Raw genomic sequence first — 18,231 nt, 5'->3', positions numbered from 1 at the left:
GAAGGAAGGAAGGAAGGAAGGAAGGAAGGAAGGAAGGAAGGAAGGAAGGAAGGAAGGAAGGAAGGAAGGAAGGAAGGGATAATTTGCAAACTGTATAAATTATGCAAAATTGCAAAATTTATTCTGTTACCGTGCATCATTTGTTCTGGCTTTGTAAATCCATGGAGAAGCAAGGAAAATAACGCCCCGTTCCCCAGCCACTGGAAACCCTATCTCACTTCTTTTCAGGCTTCTGAGATTTCAGAAGACATTGCCTGCAAACTTTCAAGTGAATCTCTGGACACATCTTTGTCGAAGAAACAGGAGACTCCTGGAATGCAGAATTCTACGGGCAACTGTACAACTTTAATGCAAATGTATACATACACAGCCCTGAATACAATCTCTTCCTCCTCGGTAGTGCAAATCTGTAATGGGCACTGAAACGGAATCTGTGCACCAGGGCTCCTCTCTCCCAGTCAGAACTCCAGAGCAGAAGCGCAAAGAGCAAGGAGACCTGCCAGTTGATCGCCAAGGCTCAGCAAGACAAGGCTAAACTTCGCAGCAGAAAGCACAGGCCTGGCGGGGCCTTCGTAGTAAAGGATGCTGCGGTTCTTTGGAGTGAACAATAGACCGAATTACAACACAGTGTCTTCCTAGAAATGTCTCTGCTTGGCTGGCCTAGTCTGGGGAGGGAACAGGAGGCGGCACCTCTACAGAATTAACTGGCCCTCGATCAAAACGCGGCATGACTTGGCATGGCGGCTGTAGTGCTACCTGATTAGGACAGCGCATTTCACTTTCCTGATTAAAAATGGATTAAGGACATTATGTCCCTGGCTCACCTCCCCCATCACACACACACACATACATAAACACAGGCTGGTCCCTTGCTTCACTGTGACATTATTGGCTGAGAAGCAAGCCCACAGTCCAAGGTCTGCTTTCTAGGCTTGTCACAGAAGTGTTCTGCCCGACTGATGACAGCTAGGGAAGTAAGCACTGGTGGTGGTATCACACACTGTCATGTAGTAATAGAAACATGCAGTCTGGAGGCTTGTGGCATTAAATCAGGGCACCTGCATCCTCAGCCCCCTCTCATTTCAACAGACAGTGGTCCGGGATGGGAGAGATGTGTCCCCACGCAGACTTCCCGGCTCATATGTGGCCCAGTTGCATAATCAAGTTGGCATCACCTTGCAAACAGGGGGTCCACAGCACCAGAACATACGAGCTTGGGATAGTAAGAGATCATCAATAAGCTGGAGAGTAAATGAATACATACAAACACTTCCCAAAGGCTGCCCATAAGGGGCAAATTTTTGGCAATGGTCCTTTAAGAGGGGGAAGCCCATGAGACAACAAAATGAAAATATACACAGATTCCTTCTATGATTAACTGTTGGCTCTTCATAAGAGACTCAAAGAGAGAGGTAGTGTTTAACATGCAGGGGAAATCTTTGTCGTTACATACCGTTTTCGAAAACCTTTGTGAAAACTGTGGGCAGATTTTGGAGTTGCCCCACCACCACCACCAGATTGTGTTTAAAATGTGCTAGGGCTCCTGGAGGATACTAGAAAATGATTTGCTATAAATGGGCATGATCTAGCTAATTTAGCAAAGATGGTGAGGGGTCTATGAGGAAAGGCTGAAGGGAGCTGGGTATGTTTAGCCTGGAGAGGAGACGACTGAGAGGTCATATGATAACCATCTTCAAGTACTTGAAGGGGTGTATTCTAGAGGATGGTACGGAGTTCTTTTCTGTTGCCCCAGAAGGTCAGACCAGAACCAGCAGGTTGAAATTGAATCCAAAGAGTTTTCAGCTAAACATTAGGAAGAACTTCCTGACAGAGCCTCAGTGGAACAGGCTTCCTCGGGAGGTGGTGGGCTGTCCTTCCTTGGAAGTTTTCAAATAGAGGCTCGATGGCCATCTGTCAGCAAGGCTGATTCTGTGAATAGGGTTGCATCAGTGCTTAGTTCTCACGGCCCTTTCTTACACGTGCAGGGAAACGCTGATCACCACTTTGGGGCCAGGAAGCAATTTTTCTCCAGGCCAGTTTCGCCGGAGATCCTGGAAGTTTTTTGTCCTGGGAGTAAAACAGCAGTCACTGGGGGTGTGGAGGGGGAGGTAGTTGTGAACAGTGTTCCCTCTAAACTGAGTTAGGGTGAGCTAGCTCACAGTTTTTTAGCCTCTGGCTCACACACTTTTGTCTTACCTCAGGAAGGAGGGCTCCAGAGCAAACTAATGTATGCAGTAGCCAAGTCACTCGCTCACAGTTTTAATGCCAGTAGCTCACAGGGTAGAATTTTTGCTCACAAGACTCTACAGCTTAGAGGGAACATTGGTTGTGAATTTCCTGCATTGTGAGGTCCCTTCCAACTCTTATGATTCTAGGGTTCTACACTACATGGCCACAACAATCTTGACTTGCTGCTGGCATGTTTTCTTTTGTAAGTCAAAACAGGACTGCCTCCATGAGAAAGAAGGGATGAGCGCCAGTGCTTGCTTAAAGCCCAAGGATGTTCCAAAACTAACTCTGCACACAGGGAGATCTAATTTGTGTGACTACACAGGAGCCATAAAGAAGACCAAGATGTAATTCCAAGTGCACACACAGATATAGACATGCACACACCCAAATTGTTCTTACTTCTCATCTACTCTTTTGTAATCCTAAACCCACAACTATGCTATTAAACATCTACCTCAAAGCAGGTCCCACCATAGAACACAATGGAGACCCCAGCCCTAATCCCCATTCCCACTGACAATCCTCGTTTCAGACCAAAGAAAGGGTATTCTGGCACCTGGGTACCCACTAACTACAATGGGCTACATTTTCTGGTATGACTGAGGATCAGGCACATTCGTTGGATCACAAAATCAAACAGATGAACTCCTTATTTAGTGATGAAGCTCATAGATGGCAGAAGCCCGGCCAGACAAAACAGGTCAATCTGAAAGCAGCTAAGTCCACACTCGCTATCCATGGCTGCTAAATGAATGATTAGACCTGAAGCTTTAACATTATTTATCATGGGTTAAATACGGCTCTCAAGACTACCCAGTGCCAGAAGCCCCATTAGGGCCTGGAAATGACTTTCATACAGGGCAAAGAAAGTTAGGCCAAGTTCAGCATTTGCGTGGACTTTCAGCTGTCCAAAACTGCTGCCACAACCAGACTCTAAAGAATTCCAGTTCTAGACTTGTAGGGAGCGAGTGGCTGGAACACTACCACTCCTTCACAAGCCTTGTCATGGTCTTCCTTTCACCATGCAGAACAGCTGGTATTCATCTCCACGCAATGGAATAAAAACATTTTGTAAGGCAAGACATAAGGCTGGCCTCCAGTCAAACTCACATCCTCTGGAAAAAGAATTCAGTGAACAGGCACATAAAACTGTCTTATACTAAATCAGCCCATGGGTCCATCAGAGTCAATACTGTCTGCTCAGAGTGGCCAACAGCTCTCCAAGGTCTGAGGTAGGCGTCTTTCACATCACCTACCACTTGATCCTTGTAACTGCAGATGCTGGGGGATTGAACCTGGGACCTTCTGCATGTCAAGCAGATGCTCTACCAATGAACCACAGCCATAAGAACAGCCACAGCCACAGCCATAAGAACAGAAGAAAAGCACTGCTGGGCCAGACCAGTGGTCCATCTAGTCCAGCATCCTGTCTCACACAGTGGCCAACCAGTTCCTCTTGAGGGCCAACAGAGCATAGAGGCTGAAGTCTTCCCCTGATGCTGCCTCCTAGCACTGGTATTCAGAAGTTTCTTGCCTCTGAAAAGAGGTTTGCTGCCTCTGAATTGGCCCCTCTCCTATGACAGCTTCTCATTTCCTAGATCTCAGCTGTCACACGAATCAAGGATAGCTGCATTGCAGATTTGGCACCAAACAGCAGTATGTCATGACCGGCTGCATCGCACCCTGAAGGCTGTATCACCCACCCGTGAGTGGCTGACCTGTTCTGTCATAACAGGATCAGACGATTGGTCAAGAGACCCACATGGCTGCCAGCTTTGCTGCTCTGATGTCACAGAGAGGTCGGGCAGCCTTGGACCAACCAGGTAAATGCTATGCAGGGAGACCCTGGGATTCATCTTGGAAGATTAAACTACACACGTCACTCCCTGGTTGGTGCAGAGTGTTTTGTAACCTCTCTTATGGAAAGAATCAGACCAATGAGTTCTGAGGCTTATGGCATGTGACTGGAACTCATCCAAGCCCTGAGAGATGTATCTGAAGGCACTTAGGGAGCTCTACCAGGTTTCTTCCAAGGAAAACAACAAACAGGCCAAGGAGGCCTCACTGAGAAAGAACTATACAAACAGGCCGGCCCCCAAGGCAGAGGGCCACTTGCTGAACACTGTTTTTGCTACAAGTATATGCAGTCTCATGGGGTGAGGGGGAATCGTGGAATGCACATTCTATAGGTGAACGGGGAACTTCAAAAGTGCTCCTGCAGAGTGCCGGGGGTTGGACTAGATGACCTGCAAGGTCCGTTCCAACTCTAACATTCTATGATTCTAAGACTACACAGCTATTTGTCCTTTCCGCACCACAACGCAGAGATGCCTTTGAACTGAACGTTCCAGAAACAGCAGCAGCCCTTGCATTACCCTCCTTCCCGATCCACAAGCCGAGGACTCTATTCCCAAGTTCACTTCAGGACAGACGTGTCGGCAGGTGAGTAATCTGCTCATGTGACAGCCACTTTGAAATACTCCAATATTCAACTCTGCAAACAGCAAGTTTTCCAATAGGATTACAGAGAGGCTGGGTTAGAAAGAAACAAGCCTCTTTGATCGGCATCAGAATGAGAACTCCCAAGAGCTTTTAAACCTCCGGAGGACAATGTGGCTATTTAAGCAGGGCTGTGGGGAAATAGAAACAAGTGGCTTTTTTTTTGTTTTGAACACTTGTTTCTCCGAAATCCCAACCATGCTGGTGCCGGGCCAAGGCAAGCCACTTTTCTAACAACCAGAGGCTTCAATCTTACATGCACTTACTTAGGAAAAAGCCCCACTGAAGGCTCACTTTTACACAGGATTGGGCTGCACTAGCATAGCAAGGTTATCTTGCAAATATCGACCTCTCTCTTTCTGGCAGTTAACTAGTCTTATGTTCTCATGCCTCATAATATTAAACTGCTAAATTAAACAGCTAACAGGCAATCCTTTCTTCCCTTTATGAAGATATCTGGGTAAATCGCCCACCCTTCCCTTTTCCTCCTGATAGGTTGTCAGCAAGGTCGTCTTCTCTCTTCTTTCTACACCAGATATTGCCTGTGCCAACAGTCACCATCTGCTGTCTTCCACAGCTTGATTCTCTAGCATTCAAATCATTCTCATGGTCCTGTTCTCAGCCTCCTTTCCAAAATCACATTCTCAACCATGTCTATTGCCTGTCTGCAGGAGCAGAGGCCTGCAGACCATGGCTCTAAAGCCAGATGTGGTTCAGTATGGTACCAAATATGGCTTTTAAAAAAGGGGGGGGGAAATCTTTCAGTTACCATACCTGGAGGGGTAGGTGTGATACTAAAATAAACAGCGTGTGAAGGGAAGGGCGGGCAAAGATATTTATGAGGACTGAAGGGATTCTTGAAGATGCTTTACAGAATGGAAATTACAGAGGTGAACAGCTGCCAGGAACCCAAGGGCAACCCATGCACAGATTTGTCAAGTCTACAATGGCACAGGGTGTATCTTTATTACTTATTGTGCAACCTCGTGTGTGCCATGTGCTAAGAAAGGACTTGCTACAACCACCATTCAGGCTACAGAAACCTTATGGATTCTTGATCTATATGTCAATTATTGGTAAGTTGCACTGCTTCAGTTATGTAAATGGACTTTCTTATACTGCCTCTTTGTTGATCTCTAGCTATGAATTTTGACATAGGTTGGCTCTGTGAAAGGTTGCAGACCTCTGTACTGGAGGACAGTGATAGGGCTGCTTGATAAGCTACATTTTCAGTCTTTATGCCAAAAACCTATGGGCCCGCACCTCCCCATTACATGGGATTTGTAAAGGCCAATCTGCACTCCCTAGTTTTGTTTCGGAAAACCTCCGCTTATTCCTAAACACACACGCCAACATCCCCACCCCCACCCCACACACACACCTTTGCAATTACATTTGAATATTTATTTTCAACAAAGATACAGTTTGGGATGGGCTGTGGCTCACTGGAAGACTCTCTGCTTTGCATGCAGAAGTTCCCAGGTTCAATCCCCAGCATCTCCAGTAAAAAGGATCAGGGAGGGGGTGACGTGCAGGGCTATTTTTGGGCAGGAACGCACAGGAACAGAGTTCCGGCTGGCTCCTGAGTTGGCCACAGCCAACAGGAACTCATTAGCATAATAGGCCACACCCAACATCAGAAACTCATTAGAATTGGCTACATTAGGGGTGTGTGGCCTAACATGCAAAGGAGTTCCTGCTACAAAAAAAGCTCTGGGTTTTGACAACAAAGGTAAACAGAATAAGAAGCAAAAGGTGGGTGTGGCTGGATGACCACACTTCTGGTAACATGGGGGTGCGGCCTAATATGCTAATATGCGGTGCTTTCAGGGGTGTGGCCTAATATGCTAACGAGTGTGTGCTGTTGGGTGTGGCCTATTATGCTAATGAGTTCCTGCTGGGCTTTTTCTACAAAAAGAGCCCTGGTGACGTGAAAGACCTCTCTGCCGAGACCCTGGAGAGCCTCTGCTAGTCTGAGTAGACAAGACAGACCTTGAGGGTCTGACGGTCTAATTCGGTATAAGGCAACTTCGTGTGTGTTCATATGAGTCGTTTAAAAGGAAGTTATGTGGCACACCAGGTCGGATCTTGAGAACTGCAAGCGCAAGGAGGCCTGCAGCTCTTCCCCATATTTTCACCTTTCTGGAACAGCCGTCTTGTGCGTGAGCCAGAAAAGGCATAGCTGGTTTTCAGGGGACTCCTGTGGAGGGGTGCTGCAGAGAGGAAACCGGGGTGAAATCACCACTCCGCACTTCAAAGGAAGGCAGGGGAAATCTGCCGGGCTCTCACGATTCCCAGGATCCAACCCAACTCACGACGCCGGGCTGAGCTGTTCACTTGTGCAGCCCGGCTGTCATCTGGAATCCTGTCTCCTGCTTCTCTTCTGGACAAGCAGAATCAGGAGCAAGCCGTTCGCAGCAGAGAAGCAATGGGGGGGGGAGGTTGGGACACTTAACCCTTCCCCTGCCTGATGTTAGCGCTACGCTTCCCTTCCCCCCACCGATCTGCCCAGGCCTTTCACCCAAGCTCAGGGCTCCAGACCCATGTTCCCATCACTTCCCCCTGGCTTGGGGAGAACCACAGTTGAGGCAGGGCAGGGGGGGGGAGCTTCTAGGGCAGGGGCGGCCAAACTGCAGCTCGGGAGCCGCAGTCTAATTTAATGCTCATAAAAAGCAAATTGGCCTATTTTTCAATAAAAACGTGTAATATTTGTTCATGTCTTGTGGCTCTCAAACATCTGATGTTTATTCTGTGTGGCTGTTACGTTAAGCAAGTTTGGCCACCCCGGTTCTAGGGCAAAGTGTCAGGCAAGAGGATTAAGCACAACGTCCCATTCCTGTAAACCATCCCTTCCTTGAACTGTTTCCTCAGAGAAGAGAATGTCAGGGTATAAAAAGACCAGCCGGTCAGACAACATGAATCTCCAGCCCTTTTGTCCGAAAGGCAGCTGCCACGGGCTTTTATTCATTTCCGTAATGACTAAAATGAAAGACGTGCAAGTTAGAAGTAAAGCACAAATATGAGTCATGCACACGGTGCTGTTTTGCAACCCATGAAAATATGACTTCAGACCCCATTAAAAATATATATTTTTTTAAAAAAATACTGATGGAAACTTTTTCCTGCTCCTCCTCACTGTACATCTAATATACCTAGTTCCTGTTTGTTATGCCTCTGCACTGATTTGCTACCACCCTCACAACTGTAACACCACTCCCATCCTTTTATTAAAACAACAAAGATGCATCAGTCATTTTTGCTGCAACACCACGACTGGAGCTCAGAGGGAAATTCCAGCCAAGTTCTAGGATACAGCTCTCCTAATTGTCCGGTCCAGCATTCAGCTTCACCCACTGCTTCTTCAACAGCACAAACTTCAGCACAGAGATATGGCCAGAACAGACAACACTGGAGCATATTTACCTCGGCAATGGACTCCTTCATCTGAGCCATCCACACAGTCATTCTCCCCGTTGCACAGCTCGGTCATGGGGATGCAGTGCTCAGTACCCAAGCAGTTGTGCTCATTGGGCTGGCATCTGGACACCTTACTCTGTGGACCTGGAAAACAACAAAAATCACAACTGTCAATAGAGACGATGTTACCATTGTTGATAACCGTGATGCTCATTGATCACTGATAGTCATTGATAAAGGTGATGCTCTGATAACAGCCAGAGATTCCTTACCTCATATTAGTGCATTAGAAAAACACTTGTTCCTGGGGACAGATGACACATAAACAATTACATTCAACTATTAAGAGAAGCAAGACAGCCACCCTGACCTGGATAGCCCAGGCAAGCCCGATCTCATCAGATCTTGGAAGCTACGCAGGGCCATCTCTGGCAAGTACTTGGATGGGAGACCTCCAACGAATACCAAGGTCAGGAGGCAGAGGCAGGTTATCAAGCCACTTCTCTGAACAGCCTCCATGCCCCAGTAGGAGTCGCTATAGGTCGCCATGACTTCCAGGCATGGGTGCACACACACACACACAAAATACAAAAATACCCCCATAAAAAAGAGAGAAGCAAGAAAGCCCAGTGGCTGCAGTGCTGGACTCAAGAGACCTGGGATCAAATGCTCACTCATTCATCCAGGCTCTTACTGGGGAGGCCTTGGGCAAATTTCACAGTTCTGTTCCTGGCTCTCTGCTGACACTATCCATTTGATCCGTTTTGTAATGTGAAAGCCTGGAGGGATCTGAATGCTACTGGATCTTTAAGATCTTACAGAAGGGGGGTTTGTTTTGGCCTCAGTGCTACCACCTACCAGATTCCGTTTCCAAAGCAAGCCCATAAAACAAATCAGTTTCTGGATCTCTATTTAAGAGTTAATTAAGCGAGGGTCTTTTACGGCCCAAGGGATGAGGTCCCACAGACTGACCTAAGTCCATCAGTCAAAGTGGTTCTTGACTGTAGTAGGGGGAAGGGGGTACTTTCCATCAGTCGCTTAATCACAACTGGGGTAAGCGTCATTAACAAGCTACATTATTTCTTTAAGAAGCTAATAAATGAGCTAATTTATTTCATATGACAAGCTTGCGGTACACCCCAAAGGGCTGCATTAGGTAGGAATTTTTAACCTTAGGAAAAAACCACTTTAAAAGTAGCTGTTCTTTTGCCCATAAATATATCCCTATAATTGATTTGGCCAGAGCCCAAAGAAAAATAAAACCAGGAAGGCCACAATAGAAGAGATAAGAAAGCACAGAGAGCTCACTCGCTCAGTAGTCTAGGAGCAGGAGAGAGCACACTCTCTCTGTTTACAACTGAGTTCACTCTCGGAAATTCTATTTTGCTTTCACACATTATTTCCGTTTAGTGACAAGCCTCAGCCATTTATCTCTTCAGATGGCATACCACAACATAAGCAATAAGATTAAAATTATTATCAACTAGAGGATCGTGCAGCCTTCAGGCCCTGTAGGGGGGAACACAACTTATAGGAAGGGAAAAGATTGTGGAACAAGCAGATGGGACAATTCACACGTTATATAGTTCTTGTGTCCTCACATGACCGTTCCAGTCCTCTCATTCTTTGGGAGTTCTGTGTTGGGACCTTAAGTCCCAGGTATGTGTGGTCCTGATTCGGACTGGGACCAGTGTGCACAGGGAAAGGGGGGTTAATTTGTTTTACTTATTACTTTGTACTGTTTTTCGAGCCAGAGTCATAAACAGCAAACCCTCGTCCCACCATAAACCTCGTTTCACAGGAAAACATGGAAGAACTTAAAGGCTGCTACTACAAAAGTTGTCATGTGATGTGGCAACAACGGCTAGAAAATTTGCCACGTGCAGGGTAGTTCGTCTTTGGCTCTACGTAGCCAGGATGATTTCCCACCCATGCTATTTCCCTGACCTGAAACAGCTCCGCTATTTGCCCTACTGGAGAAATTTACACGCAGCCCATCAGTACCCATTGCTTTCCCCGACAGGGTAAACGGCAGCTCCCCAGGGACATTTCAGGACACAAAAACAGCATGGGAGGAAAGGCTTAAACTTCCTCTCCCTGCATGCCCAGTCTCAATCCAGATCAGAGCTGTACACGTCTGGAAGATGGCCAATTGCATGATTACATCGTGAAGATGCTCTGGAGGGGAAAAAGAAGTCTAGTGTGGGAGGCAGTGTTCCCTCTATGCTGAGCTAGTGTGAGCTAGCTCACAGTTTTTTAGCCTCTGGATCACACATTTTTGTCTTAGCTCAGGAAGGATGGCTCCAGAGCAAACTAATTCATGCAGCAGCCAGATCACTTGCTCACAACTTTAATGCCAGTTGCTCACAAAGTAGAATTTCTGCTCACAAGACTCCACAGCTTAGAGGGAGCATTGATGGGAGACAAAGTGAAGCAAAACATCCATGTGGAAGCAACCCCTACTCAGTATTAGTATCCGAATTTAGGTGAAGTCAGGAGGCACACAAGAGCGAGATTTGAGTCTGGTAGCATCTTAAAGACAAAACAAGATATCCAGGGTATAAGCTTTCGAGAGTCAAGGTTTCCTTTTGTCAGAGAAGGGAGCTTTGAGTCTTGAAAGCTTCTACCCTGGAAACCTTGTTGGTCCCTAGGCGTGCTATTGGACTGGAATCCTCCTCTTCTACCTCAGGCCAACATGGCTACCCCACCTGAAACCACAATTCAGAGGAAGTTTTATTTAGTCCCCCAGCTGCAGGCTTTGGGGCATGGAGTGCTATCGGGATTCCCTGGTACAGCTGTCTGTCAGCTTGGCTCTATCGGCCAAAAGGACATGCATGGAGATTCGCAGTGACACTCCCTATGCCATTTATCTCCAAATCCTTGCTGAGGCCAATCTTGCTTGTCAGCACCAGCAAGGAGCTGGGAAGCTCTCTATTGGGGGGGGGGGGTTGTTAGCTAGCTATTTCTCACGCCACAACGGCACCAGACCCGACACCTCCTTATCTTTCTGGCAAGGGGAGAAGGCAGCTGGAGTCCTTAGTGAATCCACCGGCAGTCCCAGCACTAGGGAGTAATGATGGACTGATTATGACCAATGGTAGGACGACTTTTCTTTTTTACATTCTGCAAGGCCCAAAATCCTGCACAGGTCTGTTCCACAGGCTTCAAATTTGGGGGGGGCGGGCAGTCTAGTGTGAGAGCCAGTTTGGTGTAGTGGTTAAGTGCGCACTCTAATCTGGGAGAACCGGCTTTGATTCCTGTAATGTATCCAGTCCAGACCGCGTGGCCTGCTTGGGCTCCACGGGGTCAGGCACAAACATCGAGCTTCGCTCCAAGAGACAATGGACTATGCGGATCCTAGCCCGCTCCAATCAGTGGGCTAGGTTCCCGGCCGAGAGTCTATGGGACTCTCGGCCACTGTAAATAACCTATTGGGAAGTGGGGGGAGTGTTTTGGGTGGCGGTTTCTCAGGAAATATAAGCCGGCCTGCAAGCCGACCAAAGTCTTCTTGTTCCTGATCGAATAAAGTACGCTTTGCTGAAATCACTCTCCGTCTGCATACTTTTCAATTCCCCACTTCTCCACATGCAGCCAGCTGGGTGACCTTCGGCAAGCCATAGTTCTGTCAGAGCTGTTCTTGAAAAAGAGCAGTTTCTGTCAAGAGTTCTCTCAGCCCCACCTACCTCGCAGGGTGTCTGTTGTGGGGAGGGGGAGGGTAAGGAGTTTGTAAGCCGCTCTGAGACTCCTTTCAACATATTTCATTCAGAACTGATTGACTATTACCTTTGATGGAAGCGACACACATCCTGATGAATGGGATATTCGATACCAGAATAATTTGGTGAATTTGCACAGCTACTATCCATGGCCCATTACACAAACTTGCAATAACTGCAAAGCATGTAAGAAAGCAACACCTGGTCATATATCTATATATCATTCTTTATGCATGTATTTCTGGATGTGTGTCATTGTAAAATAAGGAATACTGACCAGTGAGGAAGGCCCGAAGGGGGCGAAACACGTATGGTCCTTAGGTCAAATGTTTTACCCATCTATTGGATATGTATAACAATCCGTTCTGAATGAAATATTTTCTTTGAGTCTGATATTTAGACTGTTACTTTTAACCTTTTTTATGTTCTATTTATATGTACACCCTAATAAAAGGTAAAGGTAAAGGTTCCCTTGCTCGAAAGCCAGTCGAATCCGACTCTAGGGTTGCGGTGCTCATCTCCGTTTCAAAGCCTAAGAGCCAGCGCTGTCCGAAGATGTTTCCATGGTCATGTGGCCGGCATGACTCAACACCAAGGCGCACGGAACGCTGTTACCTTTCCACCAAAGTGGTACCTATTTATCTACTTGCAATTTCTTGCTTTCGAACTGCTAGGTTGGCAGGAGCTGGAACTAGAGATGGGAGCTCACTCCATCATGCGGCGCCCGGGTCTCGAACTGCTGAACTACTGACCTTCCACAGCCTGCAATTCAGCGTCTTAACCACTTGAGCCACCGCAGCTCCTACACCCTAATAAACGTTAGTATATTTTTTATATTAATTTACCTGTAGCTTGACCCTCTTAGATTGCAGCTACATTTTGGGTTGAGTCCCCCCCCCCTTTTTTTTCCTTTGGTTTCTATCCAGGTCAGGGCCAGGCTTAAAACATTTAAGGGGCATTTTGATTCCATACAATCAGCCACATGTTAACTGGGGTATAAGGGTCAAATGAAATGTGACACTGGGAGTTCAAAGCGCAAGCCCTCAAGGTGCACACCGGATCCTGATTCAAATCTCAACCATGGTATAAGGAAAGGGAGTAAGCCTCGTGCCCTTATCCTAAGCAGTCTCCCTGGACTTGCTACTTGTACCATGGGGACCTGCATTTTCTCCATGCAGAGCATCATAAGAGCATTATCTGCAAAAGGTAAGCCCTTGCTTTAACACCTGGGCATGGTGCTTGCCAAAGCTAGAGTCCTGCCCCTGCCCCAGCACTACCACCCTCCTCAGTGCCGAACAGACACCCCCAGGGTCTCATGTTGGAGGCAAGGGGTGTTTAGTAGTCACACACACATCCTACTCCACTTCCTCTCCGCTGTCAAAGCTTGTCTTTGACTGGTGGTGGTAGAAAGTGCCCTTTATTACACAACCAGGGAAATGCTGATTGCCACTTTGAAGACAGGAAGCAATTTTCTCCAGGCCAGTTTGGCCAGGGATCCTGGAAGGTTTTTTTGCCATTTTCTGTCCATGGAGCATGGGTCACTGGTGGTGGGGGGAGGTAGTTGTGAATTTCCTGCTAGGATTACCCAGCCCCCAGGTCCGGGCAGCGGTGTGTCTCTCCCCCCCCGCTTCTGGGGGCTTCAATCTGCCCCTGCTGAGCTAGTGGTTGGGGGAAGCCACACACACACACAGAAGGAGGAGGAGGAGGAGGAGGAGGAGGAGGAGATTGGATTTATACCCTGCCCTTCACTTGGAGTCTCAGAGCGTCTTACAAACTCCTTTCCTTCCCCTCCCCACAACAGACACCCTGTGAGGTGGGTGGGGCTGAGAGAACTCTGACACAAACTGCTCTTTTTCAAGGACAGCTGTGCCAGAGCTTGTGACTGACCCAAGGTCACATCAGCAGGTGCACGTGGAGGAGTGGGGAATCAAACCCGGTTCTCCCAGATTAGAGTCCGCGCACTTAACCACTACACCAAACCACTACACCAAGAGCAACCACCCGCCGGGCCACTCCTCTCCCTCCCCTCTTGCCCAATTTAAAGTGCTTCAGCTGGACGGCCCTTTAAATCCAGCGGGAGGGAGGGAGAGGTCGCGGGCACAGGCTCTGCTCATAAAAAGACCAGGTCCACAGTGAATACAAAACTTCTTGGGATCTATAGTTCAAAGGAGACACGTATCCCTTGACAAGCTGCATATCCCATAGCAACTTCTATGTCCACTGAGCATAAACACCGAAAGGATTCTAGTTTTGCAGAATCTTTCCATCTTTGAAGGGGTACAGAGGTTACTGCAGCAAACTAATCCTTGCAAGGGTCTGCTTGCATGAACAGTGTAATGTCCGAAAGATTGCAACAGCTATTTCCGTGACTAGAGAAACTTCTAAGATGCAGTTTTTCTAATCACAGATGTCGCTTCTGAAAGCTTTTGTGGATTGTCAAGCCAGTTGTTCACTGAAACGCACAAAGACAAACGGAAATAATTGAAAACATTGCAATATTTGTGACCAGCTCTTCAGTTCCCAAATTCAGAGGAAGAATGTGGATCAGTTGCTGTCGGCTACAATACAAACCTCACATTCTCTAAAACCACAGATTATCAGAGGCATATACACACAAAAACACTTAACTCCTGGCCTCTGACAGGTATCTCTCCATGATCACCCACTTTGAAACGCTGCCCTGAAGAAATCTGGCAGACATCCCAGAAGAAGTATCTCCTCCCCTCATCAAAAATCAACTGCTCTAGGGCATCTACCTAGGAGAAAAGTGTCTTTGTTCTCATTTCTTCAGGGTTACCTGCTCCTAAACCGCAGCTACAGAACATTTTTCCCAAGGCCAAAGGATGCCTGGCAACAGGACTTAGAATTTGGTTTAGAGTTCGCTGCTGGCTAAAGTAAACCAATGGTAAATTCGTGGTGATAAAGCAACGCTTAGATAAGCGCTCTCTCCAATTAAGCAGCAATATTAGTAGCAGCAGCTATTTGTGAAATCTCTATTTTTTCCCCCTTACTTTCAGGGTGGGGGGAAGGAGGAGGAAAAACACAAGATTTCTTTTCTTTTTCTTTTTCTATTTTTTTTTTGGCCCCCCGCACGGGAATTTTTATTTTATTTTATTTTGATTTTTGGCTTGAGCCTAAATAAATAAATAAAAATAAAACCCAAGACTTTTTTTATTTCCCCTTCAGGGAACTAAAAACAAAACAATTAACTCATGTTTTCACAATGCTTTGACAATGTAAAGAATGGTTTGGGTGTCAAGCTGCAGCAGCTGTAAATTACGTTGTTTTGCTCTTAATTTTCTGGCTTCGTTCTTTTTTGTATGCTTGGAGGATGCCTTAATAGTTGAATGGGTGAACCAATGGCACTGGGATATGAAGCGATCTTTTCTTAGCACAGCTCTTCGTGTTGGGCAAGAGTCAGCACCGTCCCCTTATGTCAACTGAGGAAAGGATACAGGGGAAGACGAGTCCCAAAGCCCCGAGTGTCTGCGGTTCTTATCCGCACTGTCAGTTCTCACAAATCGAATTTAAGAAGAAGGGATACAGGGGGGATAAAGATACATCCTGGAATGATGTCATTTGGGAGCAGTAGCTGAAGAGGCCTCTTGTTCAGTGACGTTCTACACGCCTTCCTTTAATGTTCAGCTTCTTTTAAGGTTAGCCCTTTTTTAATAGGTAAGGCATTACAAAAACTGCAGACAGTGTTCTGTTAGCCTGGTGCTATGATTCAAAGCAGCGAACTCTAATTGGGAGGACTGGGTTTGAGTCCCCGCTCCTCCTTCACATGAAACCTGCTGGGTGACCTTGGGCCAGTCACACAGTTCCCCCAGAACTCTCTCGGCCCCACTTGCCTCACAAGATGCCTGTTGTGGGGAGATTAAAGGTAGGCGATTGTAAGCCACGTTGAGACTCCTTAAAGTAGAGAAAAGTATGGTACTCTTCTGTCAGAAATGAAACCTGCTGCCAGGACTTGAATAATCGGGGGAAAGGGCTAGACCAGGCTGTCCTAGGCAGGGGGTAAGAGAGAGGAGGCAAGGGAGAGCTTTCATGGGGAGGGAATTTCCAAACCTGACTGTACTAAAAAGGAATTCTCTCCACCACTGAGTGGCCTTGCTTCCCAGTCCTATTCCTTTCAGTGTTTGGGCAAAGAAACAAGAGACACGGCCTCACTTCTCTCTACCAGCAGAAGGTTCTTCCAAAAAAGCAGCAAAAAAGAAATGATGGCTCTACATGGGCTGGTCGCTAAAAAGGGTTGGGCTCCACAACCAACCTGAGGGTCCTCCCCCCATTCCATAGCCTGAGACCGCCGGGTTAATGTTATAAACAGCAAAGGCCGCGCTCCTGAAGTTTGAAAACATCACAGGAAATGCCTCACATTGACTGAGACCAAGTTTCTGGTTGTTTGTTTCTGTTGTTTGAGGTATTGGGAACTTTGGGCAAAGGCTGAAAGTGGAAACACTGGAGAGACTGGAAGGTGGAGTAGGCAAACAAAAGTACCGTCGTCCGATGGCAGAATGGAGCTTTCGTGCCTCCCCCCTGCTACTGCAGCCCACTGATCAGGAGGAGGAAGAGGAGGAGGAGGAGGAGATTGGATTTATATCCCGCCCTTCACTTGGAGTCTCAGAGCGGCTTACAAACCCCTTTCCCTTCCCCTCCCCACAACAGACACCCTGTGAGGGAGGTGGGGCTGAGAGAGCTCTTTCAAGGACTGCTCTTTCAAGAACAGCTCTTGTCAGAACTAGGGCTTGCCCAAGGTCATCCAGCCAGGTGCAAGTGGAGGAGTGAGGAATCAAACCCGGTTCTCCCAGATTAGAGTCTGCACAGTTAACCGCTATACCAAACTGGCTCTCAAAGAGCTGCTCCTGGAATATAGGGGACCTTGAGGAATGACATGGGGGGTTGCAGTGGTGTCTTTGGTAGAAATTGCCAGTACAGCCTGGATCCAACCAGAAGTCTTCACTTCTTGGTTGATTCAGACCTCCTATGCCCAAGCCCACCACTCCGTAGGCCTGCTAGTTTCCAGGTGGGGGCAGGGGATCCCCTGGTTCTGCGGGCTCCAGCCCCAAACAGCCAACGCCATGCATCGTCAGCGATACGCTAACACCACTCTATGGTTTGTAGCTGTTTTTACCATAGTTTTGCTCAAAGAGTAGCATGTCACCTCAAAGGCACCAGCGTGATGACTTCACTTCCAGAAGTGAAATCAAAGCATCGCTGACATCCCCACCCACCCCCAGAATTCCCCCTCAAATCCCCCCCACTAGCAGGCAGAAGACACCTGTCAACCCCCTACCACTTTGCCTAGTGGAGTTTGCCCCCTTAGAGTCAAATAATTAAAATGTTTGTCTCGTTTGGAAGGAACCAATACAGGAAAAGTGGTCATGACAGATCACAGGCCTATACTTCCTTTAATTTCTAGCTAGAACCACAAGTACTTGGCACAGGGAGCGTAATAGTCTGGTCCTAAGTAACATCTGCTTGACTACAGTCTTCCTACGGGCACATCCAGCTTGCAAATGGCCTCCACAACAAATGTCTTCTTTGGGCTAACTCAAAAGAAGAGGAAGCTCAACACATGAGGAAACAGCTGGATAGATTGATCAATCAGACCTTGTCACTCAGCTTCCTCAAACAAAGACAAGGAAAATCAAAACTTTAAGGAAACCAAACAATCTATTTCCACTGCACCATAGCCAAAGGAAAGTGCTGGTTCAGCAATTACAACAGAAGCAGTTCTCTATACTCACAGAACACACTTTCTCAATAGATTTGCACCAGCTAGTTTTCACTAGACATGCATCTTTGACAAATGGTAGGGTAAACACTCATTGAAAAATGGTTCATTGATTAAACATTTGCCTTTTAACTGAATGCATGATTAAACAAAAATTAATGTACTATCAGTTATCTTAGCGTTTACAAAGGCAGTATTAAGGGGGGAAACGAACAAAAGCTACTATGAATTATTAAAAGGAAAGACCACATATAATGTTTTGATTCTGTTCTTTTTCCAAGAAGCTCAGGGCAACGTACGTGGTTCATAAGGATGGTTTTATCCTCTTAAAAAACCCTTTGCTGTAGGTTAGGCTGAGAGAGAGAGAGAGACTGCCCCAAGGATACACAGTGTGCTGAATGTCTGAGTGGGAATTTGAACCTGGGTGTCTAGGGATGCTGGCCTACATGAGGGATCTGGGATCCTCTGGAATTACAGCTTATCTCCAGATTAAAGAGATCAGTTCCCTTGTAGAAAACTGATACTTTGGAGGGTGGACTCTATGGCACTATACCCCACTGAAGTCCCTGTACTTCCCAGGCTCCACCCCCAGATCTCCAGGAGTTTCTCAAGTTGGAGCTGGCAACCCTACCT

The 18,231-nt window shown here is 47.0% G+C and overlaps 1 protein-coding gene across 1 annotated transcript in view; it reads right to left on the bottom strand.

Annotated features, from left to right (window-relative positions):
- Positions 1 to 18,231, bottom strand: part of LRP1 (LDL receptor related protein 1) — a 491,602-nt gene that overhangs the window by 331,439 nt on the left and 141,932 nt on the right. The window contains exon 5 of the mRNA XM_015409543.1: positions 8,155 to 8,292. Coding sequence (XP_015265029.1) covers positions 8,155 to 8,292 — 138 coding nt within the window. The remainder of the gene's footprint in view (positions 1 to 8,154; positions 8,293 to 18,231) is intronic.

The sequence above is a fragment of the Gekko japonicus genome, unplaced genomic scaffold (genome assembly GCF_001447785.1).
Source record: "Gekko japonicus isolate JY-2015 unplaced genomic scaffold, Gekko_japonicus_V1.1 scaffold1353, whole genome shotgun sequence".
NCBI classification, from domain to species: Eukaryota; Metazoa; Chordata; class Lepidosauria; order Squamata; family Gekkonidae; genus Gekko; species Gekko japonicus.
Note: the sequence above shows the minus strand (reverse complement) of the source record. Positions and strands in the feature narration are given on the sequence as shown.